At 33.4% G+C, this 21,551-nt stretch overlaps 1 protein-coding gene across 1 annotated transcript; it reads right to left on the bottom strand.

Moving 5' to 3' along the window:
• Positions 1 to 7,510: 7,510 nt before the first annotated feature.
• Positions 7,511 to 21,313, bottom strand: LOC130452021 (chondroitin proteoglycan 1-like). The gene is made up of 3 exons (XM_056791377.1): positions 21,205 to 21,313; positions 16,438 to 16,620; positions 7,511 to 8,794 (listed from the first exon to the last, which is right to left on the bottom strand). Exons 1-3 carry the CDS (start codon positions 21,305 to 21,307, stop codon positions 7,662 to 7,664), a joined length of 1,419 nt encoding a protein of 472 aa, XP_056647355.1. The 5' UTR covers positions 21,308 to 21,313; the 3' UTR covers positions 7,511 to 7,661.
• Positions 21,314 to 21,551: the final 238 nt, after the last annotated feature.

Genomic DNA, 21,551 nt, shown 5'->3' with positions numbered 1-21,551 from the left:
GGAAGAGCTCTACATGATAGAGGAATTCGTAAAAGGGATTGCATGAATGAAAAAATAATCTAGAACTTTAGATTTTGATTATACTAATGTCAAAACGGACATATCACATATTATAGATGATTTGATTTTGAAATTTAATTATATGATTTAAAGGGACGTTCGTATAGATGCGTACAAAATGCGAAGTCTTGAATAAAGCTTAGATATTCTTCATATATTTGCATGGAACATGTGTAGTGTGGCGAATAAAATAAAGTCTGCCTTTTAGGTAATAGTTTTTTAATTAATATTATCTAAAAGTACGTCTATTATTATTTTTCGTTTTTGATATATAAACAAGTACCATTTTCAAAGCTGTGGAAGATTCAATTTAACAATTATTTTACAGAAAATGATGAAATGTATAAATATCTCACGTAGGAAAATTTGAAAAAGTGTTTTGCTGTACGCTGTAAAAAATTCAAAAATTCATCGTGACTACGCTGATAGAGATACAGCGTATGAAATATGTCTAATTTTACTAAACAGTAAGTGACACTTAAAGACATTGATCTCTTACAGTTACTCGTACAAGGGACAGATTTTTACAATTTTTTAGATGTATATTTGACATTCCTTGCCATTTATACCAATATTAAGTTATCAGGTAATTATTTACAAAAAAAATTTTAATTTTACCATAATTATTAAACCTTTCAGTCCGACTGAGAATAACTGAGAATGAGTATCTTCATTTCTTCTGAAGACTACTCAAGGGCAATAGGTCCTTCACTAACTAATACTAAAATATCTCTTTTTTATACTATACTTTAAAGTCGACTTTACAGTATGAGTTCGGAAAATGCCACTTTATGGTATCTTTGCACTTTGCAGAACTCTTAAATTCTCCCAATCCCGTTTGAACCAATTGAAAATAAAAAATCAGATAACATAAATAACTAAACTTTTATTCTAATTTTTGAATGTTAACAGTAACGGTGCATCTACTGTTACCAGAAACATTTCTTGTAGGAATTACTGGATTTACTTCTTTATTTTCCATAATGCTGGGAGATGTGTGGTTTTGGTTTAACACTTGTACAAAAGTTTCGCCCCCTTGAATCATTCTTGCTATTTTCTTGTTGCTCTCGATGGATTCTTCCACATATTTTCCAGCCACAGATAAACTCTTCCATCCACCAGGCCGTTTTAAAATATTGATATCAGCCCCAGCGTTGTCCAATAATGTTGACGAAGTTCTTCTGAAGCAATGTCCGGTGTAATTTTCTGGATGCTTAAGATTGAACAATTTTTTAGGTGCCCCGCCAACATTTTGTATTCCAGCTCTTTAAACTACGTATTTTCCTTGTCTGTAGCCTACCAAAAGTGCTTTTAGTGAAAGGTGTTTTCGAAAATTTTTATATTTTCTGAACACATCCAAATATTGCACCGCATTGCTGTTGATCACAGTAAAAACTCGTCGAACATGTGTTTTTGTGTGAACCACGAACTAAGAACCAGTATCCTCTACATCGTCTACTTCAAAATTATAAATGTCGTCCCTCCGACAACCTCCGGCAATGCCAATTAATATGATAACTTTCACCAGTAAATAGTCTTTGTCTGAGGCGTCCCTCATGAATGTTCAAACTTCTTCCTTTATTAGCACTTTCGACTGGTTTTGATGGTAGTCTAAACTTTGTTTTTTTTTAACTATTAATTTAGAATAGAAACCATAATCATTGATTTGACCATCGAGTATTTAGACCATAATGAAGAGCTATTTGATGTTTTTGACTGAAGTGACTGAAGGTTCGAAAAGAATGCTTTTAACAAACCACCGGTCCTTATCACATCAAAAAACTAAGCCAACTTCACATTTTCATTAGCACTTTTTACCTCGTTTTTCTTAAGCCAGTCGCAAAACATCGTATATTCTTTTTCATACCTTTTCGAATAATTAATTGGAAAAATTTACCCTATGCTTCCGCACTTTTCTCAGCAATTTTATTTGAATTTCAGCCATTTTTTCGGAAAATATTTTTAGTATTTTGTTTACAATGTTTCCTTAGTGACTTTTATTTTTTTAAATAATAAAAGAATAATCAAAGGAGCTATTTTTCAATAGAATTGTCAGATATGACATTTCATATTATGATATAATTTTGCTTTTTATTTAAAACCAAAAACAGTATTAAAAAAATAGTTATTTGTATGCCAAGGACTGAAAGTGCTACTTTGTTAGACGAGTTTAAAAATTGCGAGACGAGCGAAGCGAAGCAAGCAACAGACGAGTCCAACAAAGTAGTTTTTCAACCGCGGCGTAAACATTTTTTAGACGGCGCATAAGATCCAATACTTTATCAATTACCCCGAGGAAAGAAAATAAATAATAGAGAATTATTAACAATTTTATTTATATTTTTTTCTGGTGGCACCCATTCATAAAGAACTCGTACTGTTTTTCGTACCTTGCACGAAATTTTTCCGGCAACGAATTAAGAACGGCCGCATTGCTTTCTTCGGTGAAATCAGGTGGCGCGGATTCGAGTAACTCATAATCGTTGATATTTTCTTTTTCATCATCATTCATTATTATTAATTTAGACAAAATTTCGGATGAAACAAATAATTTCAGAAAATGAAAAATTTAAGGTTATGCAAAATCATCGAAGTGAAACTGTCAACTGTCAACATTGAAGAGGCTAGAGTCACATTTAAGGAAGTTAAAGTTGTCTACTCCAGACCGTTCCGAAAGTGTATGTATCCACAAGCTGCTCAGGAGTATGAAGGACTGAGTAGAAACGATTTTCGAAGATCTCTGATAAACGGATAGTCCAAATACGACAATTACACAAAAATGTAGAGGGACCTCTATGTCGGATATACACAAGGAAACTAACAGGAAATAGGAAATAGAAAATTGCGCGGAACTCTCAAGAAAAGATAATGAAACAAAAATTAGGTCAACTAAGAGAAACAAGGCAAGAACCGAACAGAAATCAAAAGAGGCTTATAACAAGGCAGGAAAAAGAGCCCATTGCGAATGAGAAGTCAAACAAAAGTTTTGGGTAGCTTCCAATGAAAAATCAGCTTTTTAGTACTGTTATATCTCCCTACATGAACACTGACCGATTCATCATAAAAAAATCGTGATTTCCGTTCATGTGAAGACATTTTGAGACGCGATTTCTAAAGAGTTGTATTATTGAATAGATTGAGTGTTGCAAATAGAAGAAAATGCTTACAGCTTAAGGTAAGAAGAGATTGAAAACTTATTTTCGTCAACCAAGTTTTCTGGAATAATGAATTTATTTATAATAAAAGAAATTAAAACAATTCTGTATCAAATGAATATTTTCACAGGGAAAACCTCAAATCCGTCAATTTTGTTTAAGAGTTTGCTGAAAAAATATAGCCCAAAGCTCTTCCTACCTAGAGATGTTAATATTATCTAAATTAATGAAATGAAATATGGAGGTGCTGTTTTCAATAGGTTAAATAGTACCTATTGAAAACGGCACCAAATTGTGTGTGAAATTGGTTCTCACTAATGTAATGCAAGTAAAATAGTAAAGATTATTAATAAATCAATAAAAAACGCCACATCACACATTTATACAATTTATTTTCAGTGACAAGTAATTTTGAATGATACAGTCTATATAATTATTATCAATTATAATTACTTGGATGTAAAGTTTCTGCCTGGAGCATTTTGGTATTTGTCTTGGGTTTCGGTAATATTCTTCATAATTTCTTTTTGAACTTTAGACAATCTAAGTTGTGAAGGCTGGTTTTCTATTAGTTTCGTATTTCGCATTTCTTTAAAAATTGTATTATACATTTTCTCTAGATTACCGGACAAACCCTGCTTCAGAGAATTGCGTTGAAGGGTTAAAAACATATTGATTTATATATGATTAATTAAACACAAATATTTCATGCAAGCGATATTGACGATACAATTTATTTTGACATTTATTGTAATTTTTAACAAATATTTAAATCGCAACCGCCAAGTTGTCAAATGATCAACGCGATTTGATTTTTTTTTTGTTTTTTAAGTCAAAGAGATTACTTGTAAGAAGTATAAGATAAAATTAAAAGCAATAACAATCCCAACCAAAGACCATAGGAGAGTGTTTACGTCGTACCGTTATGCTCATCTGATTTTCGATACACTCGACCTGCAGGTTTATGTTAGCTTCGACTTCTACATTCTACTAACCTTTGATCAGCAGATCTAGGCTAACTGCTATGTACAGTTTCCATAGAACCACTATGATATGTGTAGAAAACAACCCAAGTACAATCCTATCGTATACTAACATCATTAAAGAAGCCCTCAAAAGGAATAAGAAAACACACCGAACCCCTACGAGGATGGTTAAAAATAACAAAGGAAAATTGGATCAAATATTAGATTTAATGAGAGGCATGAAATCAGAAATGGTTGATATGAAAAATGCAATTAAAAATATGAGTTCTGAACAAAAGGAAAGGACGAAATAAAAATAGTAAAAGAAGAAAACGGAAAACTCACAAATAATTATGAGGTAATAAAAAAGGAAAATAAAAAAATTACCAAAGAACTAAGCGATATTAGGAAAGCAGTGGGGTGGCTGGAAAAAGAAAGAAGGAATAAAAGCGTAACGCTTATTGGATTAAAAATCGAAATTACAACTCAAGAGGAACTGAAAAAAAATTAGTAAATTCCTTGAAACAAATCTAAACTTACATGCAAAGATGAAAGAAGAAGAAGAAATAAGATACAGGCGATGGAGATGAAATATCTAAGACGAGTGAAAGGGATAATCAGGAAAGATATTAGAAACCAGACAGTAAGAGCTGAATTAAAAGTAGAACCCGTATTGGATTTTATAAAAAAGAAGCAACCGAGCTTGTGGGGACACTAGCACAGAATGAAGAATACCAGAGTAGTGAAACAAGTATGGCAGGCAAGACCAGAGAATAAAAGAAAAAGGAGGAGACCAAAAATTGTAAAACAATTGCAAAAATCTTTAAACAAAGAAATCTAACGTGGAATGATGCAAAAGCAAAAAACAAAATAGAATTCGTACATGGATAACAGATAAAATGTATAGGCTAATTTAAGTGGAATGTCTCTTGCAAGAAATGAAAAATTTTTATTCTTATAGGGGGACATTGGACTAATTCAAATATTAAAAAATCGAGATTTTCTCGAAGACTATCCAAAAAACCTATTTTTCTGGAGAGTGTATAACATCTAGACCATTGGTTTTCAAACTTTCTTGTTCCAAAGACCACTTCAAAAATTTTGCTGGATCCGGTTGACAATTCTCACAAATTATATTTAGAAAACTTCTCTTTCCAAGCGATAAAAAGAAATATAATAAATTTTCCTGTGTTATAGGTATTTATTAAAATATATAAATTATTACAGTTTGGAAAATACAGGAGTGAATGTCGAGAAATGTACGAGAGGCACGAAGTTAAAATGAGAAAGTATTGAGAAAAAAAAGAGGGTAATTAAGCGCCTGGTGAATTAGTACGATAAATATTGAACGTAGGTATCCACGCAGTGCTCTTCACTATCTAACAGACACAATAGAACTGACAATAGTAGTCAAGTATACCTGCTTGCAGAACCGTACTAATCCCTACTACCATCATCTATAAACGCGCATTGACGGGGGGGGGCTATTTCACACTATTAATAATTATTGTTATAACAGTCGTAATATAACCAAAGCTAAACACTTATATCGTAATGTTCTTGTTCAATAGTAATTACAGATAAAAATATAATTTCAATGAGAGGGTTGTTCTTGATAGATTGATAGCAAATTATCAATAGGAGACTTGAGTTTTGTAAGGAATAACCACAAAACTCCCCGTTCTGTGATAATCAATCTGCTCCTTCTTTTGTTAATAAGTTTGTAGCGTCACTGAAGGTTTTTTCGACGAAATATGACACTTTTTAATGTCACTTCCAGCTCCTCATTAGTGCTGACATCGAGTAGCTCCTCTTGTAATTTCACATCCTTCACTTCCGTTTCATCAAATGGATTTATGGTGGTATTTCCATCGACAGAATCTTTTAAAATTATCATGCGGGGCTATCAAATGTTGAGCGTATGAATGTATTTCTTCATCAAGACATCTTTGTTGCGACAAGTTTGAAAATTATGAAATTACACTTTTTGTTTTTATTATGAGGATGTATTGATATCTATTTAGCCTATACCAGTTCCATGCATAAACAAAATATTGCGTTACCATAGTAACGGACAATAACTTATTGGAAGTGTCTGTGTAAAGTTTGACGCCAAAAAAGTAAACCAGAGTTACGCAACAAATTAAAAGAAAAAAGATGTCCACCGAAATTGTGAAAATCGAAAAATTGGAGTATCGAGCCATCATCAATTACCTGTATTTAAAAGGGTTAAAAGGTAAGCAGTTCTACGAAGATATACTTAATACCCTTGGTGATCAATGTCCTTCGTATGAGACCGTGAAAAATTGGACTGCAAGCTTCAAAAGAGGTAAATTTTCCATTGAAGATGATGACCGATCGGGAAGGCCAGTTTCTGTATCACTCCCCGTATATCTGAAGCATTGAATATTTCAACGCGTTCATCATATAGTTCACGTCAATTTGGACATGAGAAAAATTGCTGCAAAATGGATCCCCATTTTTTTACCAAAAACGTGCAAGGGTAGAAGCATCGCGTTCGATCTGTGCTCGATATTAAAACAATGTAGACTTCTTAAGCCGCATTGTTACTATGGATGAGACTTGGGTACATTTCTACGATCCAGAAACAAAGCATCAATCGATGGAATGGCAACACTCTGGATCTCCAAGACCTCCAAGAAGTTTCATGTCCAAAAATCTGCTGGAAAAGTTCTTCCTTCAATTTTTTCGGATTGCCATGGAGTAATCATGATTGATTTTTTGGATAAGGGTAGAACAATAACTGGAGATTACTATTCGACATTACTGACCACTCTACGGGAAAAAATTAAAGAGAAAAGACGCGGAAAGCTATCCAAAGGTATTTTGTTTTTGCAGGACAACGCCCCTGCACACACATCTCATATTGCCATGCAAAAAATTCGTGATTTAGGGTTTGAATTACTAGAAAAAGCTCCCCCCCAATTCACCAGATTTGGCTCCGTCCGACTATCATCTCTTTCCTCATCTGAAAAAAACTTTAAAAGGTCGTAAATTTTCTTCCAACGAGGAGGTAATAAAAGCTGTGGAGGTCTGGTTTGCAGAACAAGAAGAAACATTTTTTTTTGAAAGGTCTAGAGACGTTGTAGGTTGGCTGTAATAAATGTATCCAATTAAGAGGAGAGTAATAAAATATTTTAACATTGAAATTTTGTTTGGTTCTTCTATAGTAGGCTAAGAGTTTTTTAATATATCCTCGTATAAGCTCACAATAAACTATTTCTACATTGTCATCATTAGCATCTTTTATTTAAACGATTCTTGAAGACCAAGTGTACCAAGAATAAGTGAGTAATATTAAAAAAAATGTGGTTTTTAAAAATTTATTTTTCACCTAATTATTTGTTATAAATTTACACCCACGCTATAATTTTCCAAAATAAATGCACAAATTATTTTATTTTATAGTTTGTTTTTCCTTTTGACCATCACAATGACTAGTAGTTTCTTACATAAAGCATCAGCTACCCAAATTACAATCCGTATCATGAGGATACACACACTGCTGCTTTGATAAACTAAACTGCAAACCTTCTGGACAATACATAGTGATTGGAAAACCATGAGCACAAATAATAAATTTGTCGCAATCACTAGGATGCTGCAGGTAACTTCCATCATCATTCTTGTAACAGATAGAAATTAAACTATCGCTAGGAGTTGTACAGCTTAGAGTGACAAGTCTTATTGGAATGACTCTACTTATTTTACAATTAGATTTAGCAGGTTCTACACAACTAATTAATTGGCTATTAAACCACAGGTTGTTGTTACATTTCATGACATAAGCTGTACCGTAAGAACAAGCTACAAACGAAGTGCAATCATTGGGGTGAGGCGCTATAAAATATTCAGAGGATAGATCTGCGCAGACATAGTCCATGTTTTCGGTAGTAGCCACAGTTGTTGTTATATCTTCAGTTGGTATTGTTGAAGATATTGTAGATAGAAATGTATATTCAGTGGGCATTTTTGAAGATATTGTAAATAAAGATGTTGCATCTTCAGTAGGTATTTGTGAAGATATCGTAGATAAAGATGCTGCATCTTCAGTAGGTATTTGTGAAGATATCGTAGATAAAGATGCTGCATCTTCACTAGGTATTTGTGAAGATATCGTAGATAAATATGTTGCATCTTCATTAGGTATTTGTGAAGATATCGTAGATAAAGATGTTGTATCTTCAGTCTGTATTTGTGAAGTTACTGTAGATAAAGATGTTGTTGTATTTGATATTTCTGATGTTATAAGAGGTACAGTACTTAAATCCAGAGAAGTAGTTTTTCTGGTCGTATAAACATTTTCAGAAGTGGTTGATAATATCGCTTCAGTTGATACAGATGTAGAAATTATTAAAGAGCTTGTTGTTGCTTGCGTAGTGATTGGTGAAGTTGTAATAGTCGCCTCGCTTGATACGGGAATAGTTTTCCGAGTTGTAGATTTTGTACACGCTGTAGATTTTGTAGATGTTGTTGTAGTACTCATTGACGGTACCTTTGACGTTGTCGAAGAAGCAGTTGTTGATGTGTATGGGGATGTTTCTTCGGTAATAGAAGTTTGAGTTTTATCAGCTGCTGTCGTTTCTGATGAATCTGAAAATACATATTAAAACTGTGATCAGTGGTATCGAAAATATTATTCTCCAACTTAATTTCCGAATTAAATCATCGAAATGCAGAAATCAAAATGTAAGCCATATAGTTAGGATTGCGGCAAATTAAACAAAATCTGATAATAATGTAATGATATAGAAAAAGATTAGTAAGAAGTACTTTTATTAATAATTATATTTATCAATTTCACAATTTACAGTGATTGCGGCTATGATCTTGAAATGTTAATCGTTAAGCTCGACTTAATTTATTTGCTTTTGTCGATTAGTGTAATGAATCGATTGTTTTAAAGGTAATTATAAGGGTCAGGAATTGTAAGGCAGTCAGTCTTAGGTTATATCCTGTGCAGCTAACTATGGAGAGCAAGTTTTATGCTAATATAGCACCCCAAATGTTCAATTGTAGCTAAAAGTCCCATATAATTTCCCTTATTTTTATTTCCCGGAAAATTCTGAATCACAAAGACGAGAGCTGTCTAATCCTTCAATTCTAGCTAAGTCATAAGTTAGAGTATCTTTGGTAAGTTGTCGTATTTGAGAGACATTAAAAATACCAGCTTCAATATTGTGCATTTTAAGCTATTTGTCAAATATAAGAAAAGAAGTTTCTTGATGCACACTTTTTTATGTAATGGTGAAAGGATAATTTTCTCACGAGCTACCAATGAATTCTGCATTCTATACCTGTCTTTGGAGACCTCTTACTTTGTCTTTCCAATACTCTTGTTTGGCTATACTGTCCCAAAGGCATAAAACAGAAAAACTTAGTGTAACCATTCTATTGATCGGCAATAATGATCACTAATGGTCATTGTATTTTATTTTGCTCAAGACAAGCAAAATGGTAAAATATTCTTCCTTCATTATTTTACTGTATTATAACTTAGTCTAGTTTTTGATATATGAACAAAAGATAATACCTCTATATTCAGAAAAATAACACCGTACTTTATGTCTTTCACGATAACAACTTATTTTAGTATCTCTAGAAAGCATTTTTTTTTTCATTCAGTTTTGAAGCTAACAAATCTGAACTTTGTTTAGAAATATTTGAATTTCATACAAGATCATTCAACTCAAACAGCATTTTGGCTCATTCGACGTACGTTCAAAATCAGCATCATTTTGTGATGAGCTTAGTCTTTCAATATTTTCTTCTAAGGGTTCAGTCAGATATGTGAAGAGTCAGATGATTGCTGTATTTGACGTTAAACACAACCATTTAGCTCAATTTTCAGTGTTTAAATCATTTAAGTTCACGCATCAAAATAACAAGTGACTCTCACCTAATAGCCGTAGTTCTAAATTGAAAGGCACTTCTTTTTTTACCACTTTTACATAATCTTAAATATTCCAAATACGATTCACAATTCAGAGCTCAAGACTTCTTATTCTTATCGAAGAGCATCCCAAATACAGGCAATTTTCGCCAACTCTAATATAAATATTTTGTGAACTAGTGTTATACAGGATGTTTCAAAAAAAAAGGTAGATAGAAAAATATTTGGGGTTTGTACAGTAGAAATACACATTTTTTACAATTTTGCCGCAACTACTGATCGATTCGGAAAATGGTGAATCAATTAATTACAACACCTTCTGTCAAAGTGCGGTGGAGCTCCATTGGGCAAAAGAAAATTGAGATTTTCGCTTGTTTAGCGTTAAATTTTCTAATATCTCGAATAAGTGAATGCTTAAAAATTCTAGGTTTTATTGATGGGGTCTCATTTACGCGACAAAAAATTTTCAATTCACACAATGCTGATTAATTAATAATAATATGATTAATAACTTTATCTATACTTTATCTATACATAGCAGCATCAGTTATTACTTCATAATTTTCAATTCAAAATATTCCGAAAACGAAAGTATCGAGTTTTATCAAGAGTAATATTGAAAAATATATGTCCAATACTACTTGGTGCGAACCATGTAACTAGCGCTCTCTATCAGAGTCAGACATAAAAACAAATTCCTTGAATGTATGAGCTTCCAAAACATATTCGTATAAAATTTAAATACAATGTTGCCAGTAGTTGCGGCAAAATCATGAAAAATGTGTATATTTTTTTGTCAACGCCCTTTATCTTGAATACGGGTGGCGTTACGCAAGCCACCAATATTTTTCAGTATCCTAGAGACGGGATCACCTTTTTTGAAAAAACCTGTAGGAGGCTAAAAATACCCAGCCAGACAAATACAAGACAATAACGTTAACATTATTGAGATAGTGTCAAATGGTATCACTCCAGTTAGGAGATGGAAAGGAGTCGACAAAGTCTGTAAAAAACTAATAACCATCCATGCATTCGTAGGAAATAAAGCACGCTGATCTGTAAGGTTGACACATTTTAAGGATACAAACATCTTTTATTTGATAACCTCCTTATTAGAAAGGAAAATGACTACCAATTTTACGTTTTTTTTTTTAAATTTAATTTGGGGTGGGCGGGTACAGCTGCGGCTGTATTATTCCCTATTGTCGGCCATTTGGCTGGAGAACCGGTTCACCAGGTTGCAAGGAAACCGCAGAAAACCTGCAACACCGACGATCGACGAACCGTATAGGGTGGGTGTTGGGGGTCGGAATTTATCTGATTGATATGGGGGAATTATCGTGGAAGTCGAGGTAGATTTCAGGGAGATCATCGTATGTTGTTGCTAGCAGTCGAGGTGGCGGATAAGGGAGTTTTTTTGGGTTTTAAGCCGAGGGGCCGCATATTGTTGATACAGGGGATGATAAGGGTTTTTTTCTCGCAGTGAAATTAGTTGATTCGATGGTACGAATCACAAAACGGGATTGGAGATCATTTAGGCGGCTTGAAATGGGGGTTATGTCTGTATTGACATAAACGGTTTTGCTGGGGCTAAATCTACACTTGTATTGGCAGTACCTGCGAATGGACAGCTTGCAGGTCAGGAGTTTTTTGAGAAGATATTCGGGCGAGGTGCTGAAGACGTTTACTCTATATTCGATAATGGGGCGGATGTATGTTTTATACGTATGAAGTAGGGTGGGGGGTGGGTTCGTCCGAAATTTCCTTCGAGTGCCTTGATGAGACAGACTCGTCTCCGTACTCTGTTTAGAGTGTCATTCAGATCGACCGTCCAACTGAGAGTGTGAGTAAATTTCACACCCAGATAGACGGCTTCTCTGCGGATTTCGTGCCTCTCTCCCAAAGTCTCAAGTGGAAGTTTTAGGGTTGATATTTGCTCTTTGAAGATATTAAAATATTAGTCAAAAAGTCAAATAAACAATTGATATGAATCTAATAGGCTGCTGTGTGTATTTAAAGTTACTAAAAGACGTCAGTGTAATATTTGTAAATTTAATTATGGCTCATTTGTCCGAGACTCAAAGAATAGACATTTCGATTATGATTGGTTGTGGTTATAAAACAAGAACTCAAAAGGAGGTTTGTGAAATTTTTAATAATAATACCCTAGTCAACATGTTTCGCAGTCTACAGTTAGCAAAACATATAAAAATTATATATAAAAACCAGGTAAAAATATTCAATTTACTGATGAAAACAAGTTAAATGTACTTCTAGAGATTGAAGAAAATCCGCATAGGACTCGAAAACTTGCCATCGACAATGATGTAAGTAATCATCTATTTTGAGGGTTTTACGTAAATAAAAATACCACCCTTACAAAGTTCAAAAACGAAATATTTTTTTCTGAAGCAGCAAAGTTTCATTTAAACGGAACGGTTAACAAACACAACTGTAGATATTGAAGCAGAAAAAATCCTCAACTGGATGTGTGAGACTCACACCCAATATCCTAAGAAAGAGAACGTTTAGGTTGGTATCATTGACAATAAAATTATTTGCCCTTATTTTGTTGAGGGCACAGTTAATGGTGAGGTTTATCTAGATTTTTTAGTGCCCACACTACAAAGACTTTATCTATTTACTACCTACAAGCGGGAGCTCCACCGCATGTTGCACGTACAGTTAGAAATTATTTAAACGAATATTTTCCCAATGGGTGAATTGGAAGACGTGGAACGATCGAATGGCTAGAAAGATCCCTCGATTTGAATCCTCTCGACTACTTCTTACAAGGCTTTTTTAAAATCTAAAGTATATTTTGATAGACCAGACAATATTGCTGTGGCTACCGGAAAAAATTGAAAAAATAACCCCTGAAATCACACAAAATGTTTTACAAAAATTTCAAAATCGCCTCGGTTATTGTCAAGAACTGAGTGTTGGTAATTTTGGACATTCAATTTAATTGTAAATTACATTGAAAATACATTTTAAATATTATGGGACATTATTAAGTTATGACCAAATTTCAAAAACTTCATATTGCTGAATAGAGGACTAAAATCCCAAGGTGCCCACGACCCCCTTTCTTATTTACAATTTTCGAGTGGGTGCTTATAATTCGGAGTAGATGCTGGAGGAGGATAATATTTTCTTATCGTAAATTGTCAATTTGAGAATAAAAATCGACCTGTTTCAGGTTTTTTCACATAGTACATAATAACGCTAAAATTGACCTTGATTTTCACGTGGAAATTATTTGAAGGTATTAGAATAACTCAAAATTCATATAAGAGCTGTGCCATGAGATTGCAGATATATTCACAAACAAACAAACAACGAAATAAAGTTAGGAAATTAAGGAATGTTAAAAATTTGAGAAAAAAAATGAATAATGTCCTATACACAGAGAAAAACTCTGTGAGATATAAATTTGAAATATTTTGATAAAATTAGCGCACAAAACTAAACTAATGAAATATTAAAGATATTGCTGGTGGAATTTCAAATAGCCATCAAAAATTGGACGCGATTTTCAAAAACTATGATCAAAATGCCTATCTGGGTTGGGATTTGCAATGAATTGATAGGTGATCTATCTAATTCTGGATCATAGCTTCCGAAGAGCCCCAAGATCTGTGATTCAAGTTTATAGAGTCACTGAGGTTGAAGAACTTCCATTTTAAGAGAAAAATTAAATTTAAGCGCAGATGATTTTTAATACATTACATGTAATTATAAATATCTATTCAATGAAGGATTTCCTCGGAAGGTTCAAGAGACCCCAGATTACATTTTCATAATTTCTCTACAAAATTTTATTTCTTTGTATTTATTATTTTTTTTTGTTATTTATAAAACAATACTATGATATATGCTTTCTTTTGTTTGATAATACTTTAATCTAGAGTAGTAAAACTCTAATTAGTAGATATTAGAAATCCACCTCCATAAACTCAGATGAGACTCAACTTTCTGGAGAATAATGATATCAGCTTTATTATTGTTTTGAATTATTTGAATTGTTTCTGTAATTGATTGTAAAAAAAAACGGACCAAACAAACAAATATGTCTCCCTTTTATTTTATACTTCATTCCCGCATTTACTCAACTCTCTCAAAATAAAATATGGAAATTCACGACTCGATGTCACTAGTACACACTATACACTAGTTTCCGTATAATACACAAAAATTAGTTTAAAAATTTGAAAGAAAGCACCCCACGCTTTTATAATAGTGACATTAATTTTATTGTTATTTTCTATTGATTATTGCGAAAGGGGTGTTTTTTAGTTTTTTTTTTTAACTAATTTATTTTCTACTTTATAGAAGAACTATAAAAGCGTGCTTCTCAGTGTTTTGAAACTGTATTTTATGTTTTGATTATTAGCTAAATTTGCTTTTTCAAACCCGTCTCTAATATGTATTTATGGTTGCCTCTCGATTCTGAAGTCTAGGAGTGCGCTTTTACGTATGAGGTTGTATTGATATCTAGTTAGCTTAGACCAGTTCCATATATAAACAAAATATTGCGTTACCATAGCAACGAACAATAACTTATTAGAAGTGTCAGTGTAGAGTTTGACGTCAAAATAGTAAACCAGAGTTACGCAATAAATTAAAAGAAAAAAGATGTCCACCCAAATTATGAAAATCGAAAAGCTGGACTATCGAGCCATCATCAAGTACCTGTATTTAAAAGCGTTAAAAGGTAAGCAGATTTACGAACATATGCTTAATACCCTTGGTGATCAATGTCCTTTGTATGCGACCGTGAGAAATTGAACTGCAAGCTTCAAAAGAGGTAAATTTTCCATTGAAGATTATGACGGATCGGAAAGGCCAGTTCTGTGTCAGTCCCCGAAAATATCGATGCAGTTCATGACATGATTTTATCAGACCGTCGAATTGGGCTGAAGCACTGAATATTTCATACGAACGCGTTCATCATATAGTTCACGTCAATTTTGACATGTGAAAAATTGCTGCAAAATAGATCCCCAAATGTTTGAATGTTGACCAAAAGCGTGCAAGGGTAGAAGCATCGCGTTCGATCTGTGCTCGATTTGTAAACGATGTAGACCTCTTAAACCGAATTGTTACTATCGATGAGACTTGGGTACATTTCTACGATCCAGAAACAAAGCAACAATCGATGGAATGGCGACACTCTGGTTCTTCATGACCTAAGAAGTTTCGTGTCCAAAAATCTGCTGTAAAAGTTCTTGATTCAGTTTTTTGGGATTGCCATGGAGTAATCATGATTGATCTTTTGGATAAAAGTATAACAATAACTGGAGACACTCTAAGGGAGAAAATTAAAGAGAAAAGACGCGAAAAGCTATCCAAAGCTGATTTGTTTTTGCAGGACCACGCCCCTGCACACAAATCTCATGTTACCATGAAAAAAATTAGTGATTTAGGGTTTGAATTACTAGAACACCCCTCTTATTCACCGGATTTGGCTCCGTTCGACTATCATCTCTTTCCTCAACTGAAAAAAAGTTTAAAACGTCCTAAATTTTCTTCCAACGAGGAAGTAATAAAAGCTGTGGAGGTCTGGTTGGCAGAACAAGAAGAAACATTTTTTTTTGAAAGGTCTAGAGACGTTGCAGGTTCGCTGTAATAAATGTATCCAATTAAGAGGAGAATATGTCGAGTAATAATATATTTTGATATTGAAATTTTGTTTGGTTCTATAGTAGGCTAACAATTTTACAATTTATCCTCGTAGTTCGCCCACTAGCTTTATCTTACTCTCATGTAAAGGATACAAAAAAATTTATTAATCCGGTTAAATATAATCAGGATAATGTGATATTTTCATAGAATTATTTCATTGTCGTCAGTTTTTGACAAGAGTGCAAAGTTTAAATTAAATCTGATCTCTCAAAGTAGGAAAAAGTTGATATCAAAAAGTAAGTGATAAATATAGAAACATAAAGGATAAATTACTAAAAGCGTATTAAAAAAATACTGCTATTAATAAAGCAAAGAACCATATAGAATTATGCTTATATCTGGAATAAAAGCTAAAGAATAGAAAAAATGGAGCAAATCGAATATTTTGCAATCGCTTTCACAAATGAAAGAGACGAAGAAAGGGACAATAAACAAAACATATAATTAAAACACGAGATAGAAGATAGATGGGTAAAACAAGAGAATAAGGTGGGAAAAAACCAAAGGAAGACCAAGGAAAAAATGGTTTGAGGAGTATAAAAGAAATTAGAAAACAGTAGGGGTGAGAGACTGGTACAGTGAGGCAAAAAGCAGAAAAAAAGGAAAGGGAGAATAAAAGAACTTATAACCGAGGGAGGTACATAACAATAATCACCTTCTGTTGAAATTACACATCCAACATTCTGGGGGTAATCACAAACATTCAACTCAGGATTGAAATGAAGATTTGCTGGACAATTGAATAGATATGGGAGTCCATTTGAGCACTGCCAAAAACTCCCACAGTCTTCTTTATTCGGAAAATACGCCGCATTAGAACCGTCGCGTGGACAATCAGCTGTAACAAATGAATTCAATTTTAGTAAAACATATTTATTCAGAGTATTTTGATGCTCATTTTTGTATTAGTAATTTGTTTCATTTATTTAAAATACGCCATCATGATCTGAAATTGATCGAATTATTTGATTTAGGCTCCGGTAGTGGGGCCGACAGCGGCAGCCTCCCACGCACGAAGATAAAAAAAGTTTTTATGTTACTGTTAATGAAAATTAATGTTAGCTTGCTGTTTCTCAGTGGAAAGTTCGTCAGCTGATAACTTGAAATGTGTACTTGAAATGTGTAACGTAGAAACATCTATCACCTACTGAATCTTATCAGCTGACGACTTTTCCCTTGATTTACAGCTAGCTAATTTTTTTATTATTTACTAGAGTATATTCTCTTATTAATTTTCACGCGGGAGGAAATCACTTTTCTCTAGTTATTCTTTTTTTATATATAAATTGAAGTTATACATAAGCCCTTTTTACATTGTAGCTAGATTGTGAAGTCGAATTACCCTATCTAGATGTTATGCTATAGCTACTAAAGGTACACTGAGAGGGGGCAAGATGTACCCATGACTATATACAAAGGCCCTTTGTTATGTTGTATAGTACAGATGGAAGCTTCTAGGTAGAAAAGAAATAGGTGGGGAATATAATGCATTCTTCACGAAGAAGTAAATCTAATAAAATGTCAGAAGTGTTACCGGACCAGATTACAACAACAAATTTAATCGATGGAGAATGTGAAATTCCGGAAATATTCATAAACTTTTATATAAAATTAATATCTGGTGAAAATTATCGACGGAGACAAAAGATAAGAACAAGATGGCTAGCCGAATCCTTTTCTAAAGATATAATTTATACTATTTCGAATAGTCGAATTAAATTAATCGAAGCATATTTGTTTGAGCATATCTTTGAAAAGTTTAACCAACAGCAAAAAAAATATTAAATTTGTTAATCGGCATGGTCATTGCTGTAGTTATAGTACACTAGAAGGCCTTGAGACTGAGGCAACATTCACTTCTTGCGAGCTCGCCGAAATTTGTCCAGAAGGTATTTTACGAACATCTCATTTGTATACTGGAGTTGCATTCGGCAATTACAATCGTTTCGTAGACACTACCACTGGCAAAGATACACTCCACGATACTATAGGTGTCATTTTCCAAATTGAAAACAATATCGTCAGTGAGGAAGCAGTTAATGAAGCAGTAGTTGAGGATGATAATCTACATCAAAATCTTTAGACGGAAAATAATGTCATCGGTGAAGTAGACACAGGCATCAATGTGGATAATGTTTCGGTATCTCGATCTCGCAAACATAGAGGAAGTTTTGATATTGTTACTCCATAGCAACATAGGTTGAACAAAAAAGATTTATTTGCCAAAATTCAAGAGTTTACTTGCCAAATGTACAACTTTAACCGATTGAAGAAGATAAACGATGCTAGAGTTGCGATATTCCAAAAAACTTATTAAGTTTTTGGACAATACAGATGAATTCAAGTTGCCCAAAAAAGGTATTGACGGTTCTTCGCTACCCCCATGTGAATCAGAACATATAAATAATATTTAAGGGCGTGTTACAATGCCCAAATTTGATCTCACGAACACCTTGAAGTTCGTACAACTGAAGAACCTTCAGATTTTGGTTGGGAAGAAATTGATAATAGATTTGAATTTCATTGGTTTTCTAGGACTCAGTTACCAATGTCGATTGAAGAGATAACCATTCAGCCTGAAAAAGTTATCATTTCTTTTTTCATATTGATCATATTTTACTATGCACGCGTACTAATAATTTTTTTTATCTTTTAACAGATGATAATGATTATGATGACATGATCGTATGTAATAACTCCGACAGCGAATCTGGCAGTGAATTTGAGATAATTGAAAGCGACTCAAGCCAAAGCGAGAACGAAAATGAATAATTGTTATTATTATTTGTATTCATTTCAATAAAATAAGAGTTCAGTAGTTGATAAAATTATTCTACAATAAATTATTGATTAATTACATTAGTTATACCTATATTTCTTTCATTATTAAAGTCATATTTATTATCAACATACTCAAATCAAGTTTACTGCCAAACAACTAGAGCAAAGTGATTTCCTCCCGGATGAAAATATATAAGAGAATATACTAAGAGAGAAGAGAATAAGGTAATATACTCTAGTAAATAATAAAAAAAATCAAGGGGAAAGTCGTCAGCTGATAAGATTCAGTAGGTGATAGATGCTGCACGTTACACATTTCAAGTTACCAGCTGACGAACTTTTCACTGAGATACAGGAAGCTAACATTAATTTTCACTCACAGTAACATATAAACTATCACCAGATTAATTTTAAGTTGAGAGGAAATCATTGAAAATATAAATTATTTTTACATATTCGAGCGGCCAGCTGACGTATAATCCGCCATATTATAGTCAGCTGACTTTATTTTTCCTTCAAGATATTAGATAAACTATTATTCGAGAAATTTTAGAATGGGAGGAAATGACTAAAAAACCTTTTTTTTCTTCATGCGTGGAAGGCTGCCGCTGCCTGCCCCACTACCCAAGCCGGAGCCGCAGCTGACGATCGCGAAGCTTCATAACACAACTTCCTATTGCATTTTACGAATTCGTGATAAAAATTTGTCACTGGCTCCCGGACCATTAGTCTCGGCTAATTCATAAAAGTTCAGTTAGCAGTTAGATTTAGCGCGCACTACGTATACCAGCTCCCAGGACCGTAACTTGTGAACCACTTCGAATATCGAATAATCCTTTGACACACATTTTTTACAAATGCTATAGATGTGATTTATGAAAAAAAATCGATTTATTCGACCCGAGAAACTAGAGATCCCCTTGTGTGACGAAGTTCAAGTTGTGCTGAGTTACAACTTGCAGTGTGCAGTCTCGTGTGAATATGGAAAATTTGGAAAGGCCACGTGGATGCCGAAAGAAAGTCCTTTAACTTTTGAATTATTTCATTGTTGTATTTATGTAAAAGTGTTGTGAACACAGTGGAAACAATTAGTTTTACGCTTGGTGTTGGAAAATCTTCGAGTTACAGAGTAAAGAGAAATATGGCGAGTTTCAAACAGCAAACCTAACCAAACTTTCATATATGATATAATACAAAAGAAAGACTTGTATTCTTTCTTTTTACGAAAAATAATTTTCGACAGTAGGTTCGAGATGATAAGAATTACTTTGAAATTACTCGACACACATTATGGAAACTTATAAAAGAATTAGGTTGTCGCCGAGTAAATTATTCCAAAAAATCTATTTAAATAGAGAGAACGATATTGTATAATGGATAGAAATTACCTAACGACTATAAAAGAAATGAGAATTTATTCACCCAATAAATTTTAGTAAAATGAAACTGTCACAAGTCGATGACAAGCTTTTCAAAAAACTTTATCTACTGGTTTCAATCCACAATCAGAACAGATACTTAGACTTATAATAGGGCTCATTGGTATTTCAACGGTTTTCTTGAAATGTACTGATGACAAATCTTCTTCCTCAGAACTGTATAATAGTAATATATGTATGTATGTATGTAGAGATTGGGGTATCATATACACTATGACCCAAAGGATCTGTTGTATCATTCTTCCTTGCTGCGATATTGAGGAATCCAGTATTTACACGTGATCCATTAATTCCACTTCTTTAAGAAAGGTACAGAATGTGGGATAGCTGTAGCTACCAGATATCTTAGTCTAGGTGTAGTGCTCTGGAGTTCCATTGTGTTTCACACTTCAAGATGCCGTGGATAGAGGTTTCGTCCACTGTGTAACAAAATCTGCATGCCGCCTTATCTGCTAAGTCTAGCGTCTTCAAATGTCCATAGATGCGACAATGCCCCGATAGGACTTCTGTTAGTATTCTTAGATTGTTCTTACTTGGGTTGTTCCATTCAGCAGATCTTCTCTGGTTATAGTTTCCCAGGAGAGTCTTTGCTAATCTCAGCTTCTGTAGGTGGTTGTCCCAATAATTGGTTATGCTCCTATCTATCTTCTTTTCCAGTGCTTTGTCCATTGTTCAGTAGCTGATACCACAGAAGGGTTCAAGTCCCATGAAGGACTTGTCTGCCCCCTCTTTAGCGAGTTTATCAGCTCCTTAGTAATAGATAATGCAAATTATGACTCGAGAAAAATTACCCACAACCAACAATATTGGCTAAATTCAAAGAATATCAAGTTTGATACCGGTACTGCATTCTTTGTGTGTTCCATTCATATAGAGAAAAAAATAAAAAATTGATGACATGTCATTGCAGAAAATCGTAGAATGACGGTGGTTAGATCGCCACCATATCATTCCGAACTAAACCCGATTGAACTGGTATAGCCACAGATATAAAGATTAACATTGTAAATAAAAAAACTACGTTCAATGTAGATACTTTGCGTAGACTAAAAATAGAAATAAAGGGAAGGCTAATATATCAGTAATGCAATTTCTGATCATTTTTGCTAAAAAAATGACGTATTCTAACAAATCTGAACAAGTTCACAATGCCGAAATTGTCATGGACTTTTATAGAAAGTAAATTCAAATTTCGTACTTACGATACGTTTTCACAGCTACAATTGAAAGGAGAAAATAAAATAATCGTTGAGAATACATAAGTACGGAGGTACATTTTTTAACGCTTCTATAGGAACTACACATTTTACTGAATATGGTTCAATATTTTGTTGATATCGACATATGAATTTATGACAGGTTTAAAACATGGGAGATAATCTATGAATTCGACGAATACAAATTTATAGATATATTGTATAGTTTTAATCTCTTTTATATTGAAATACTTGATTGAATTTTCCAATTGATTGCGGAAATAATTTATTAATAAAGGAGTTTCATATTATTAGGAGTGTTAATGAAAGTTACTACGAAGTAGCTTCACTAG

This window comes from Diorhabda sublineata, unplaced genomic scaffold, assembly GCF_026230105.1.
Source record: "Diorhabda sublineata isolate icDioSubl1.1 unplaced genomic scaffold, icDioSubl1.1 Dsub_123, whole genome shotgun sequence".
NCBI classification, from domain to species: domain Eukaryota; kingdom Metazoa; phylum Arthropoda; class Insecta; order Coleoptera; family Chrysomelidae; genus Diorhabda; species Diorhabda sublineata.
The sequence above is the reverse complement of the archived record's forward strand: the minus strand, read 5'-3'. Positions and strand labels throughout refer to the sequence as shown.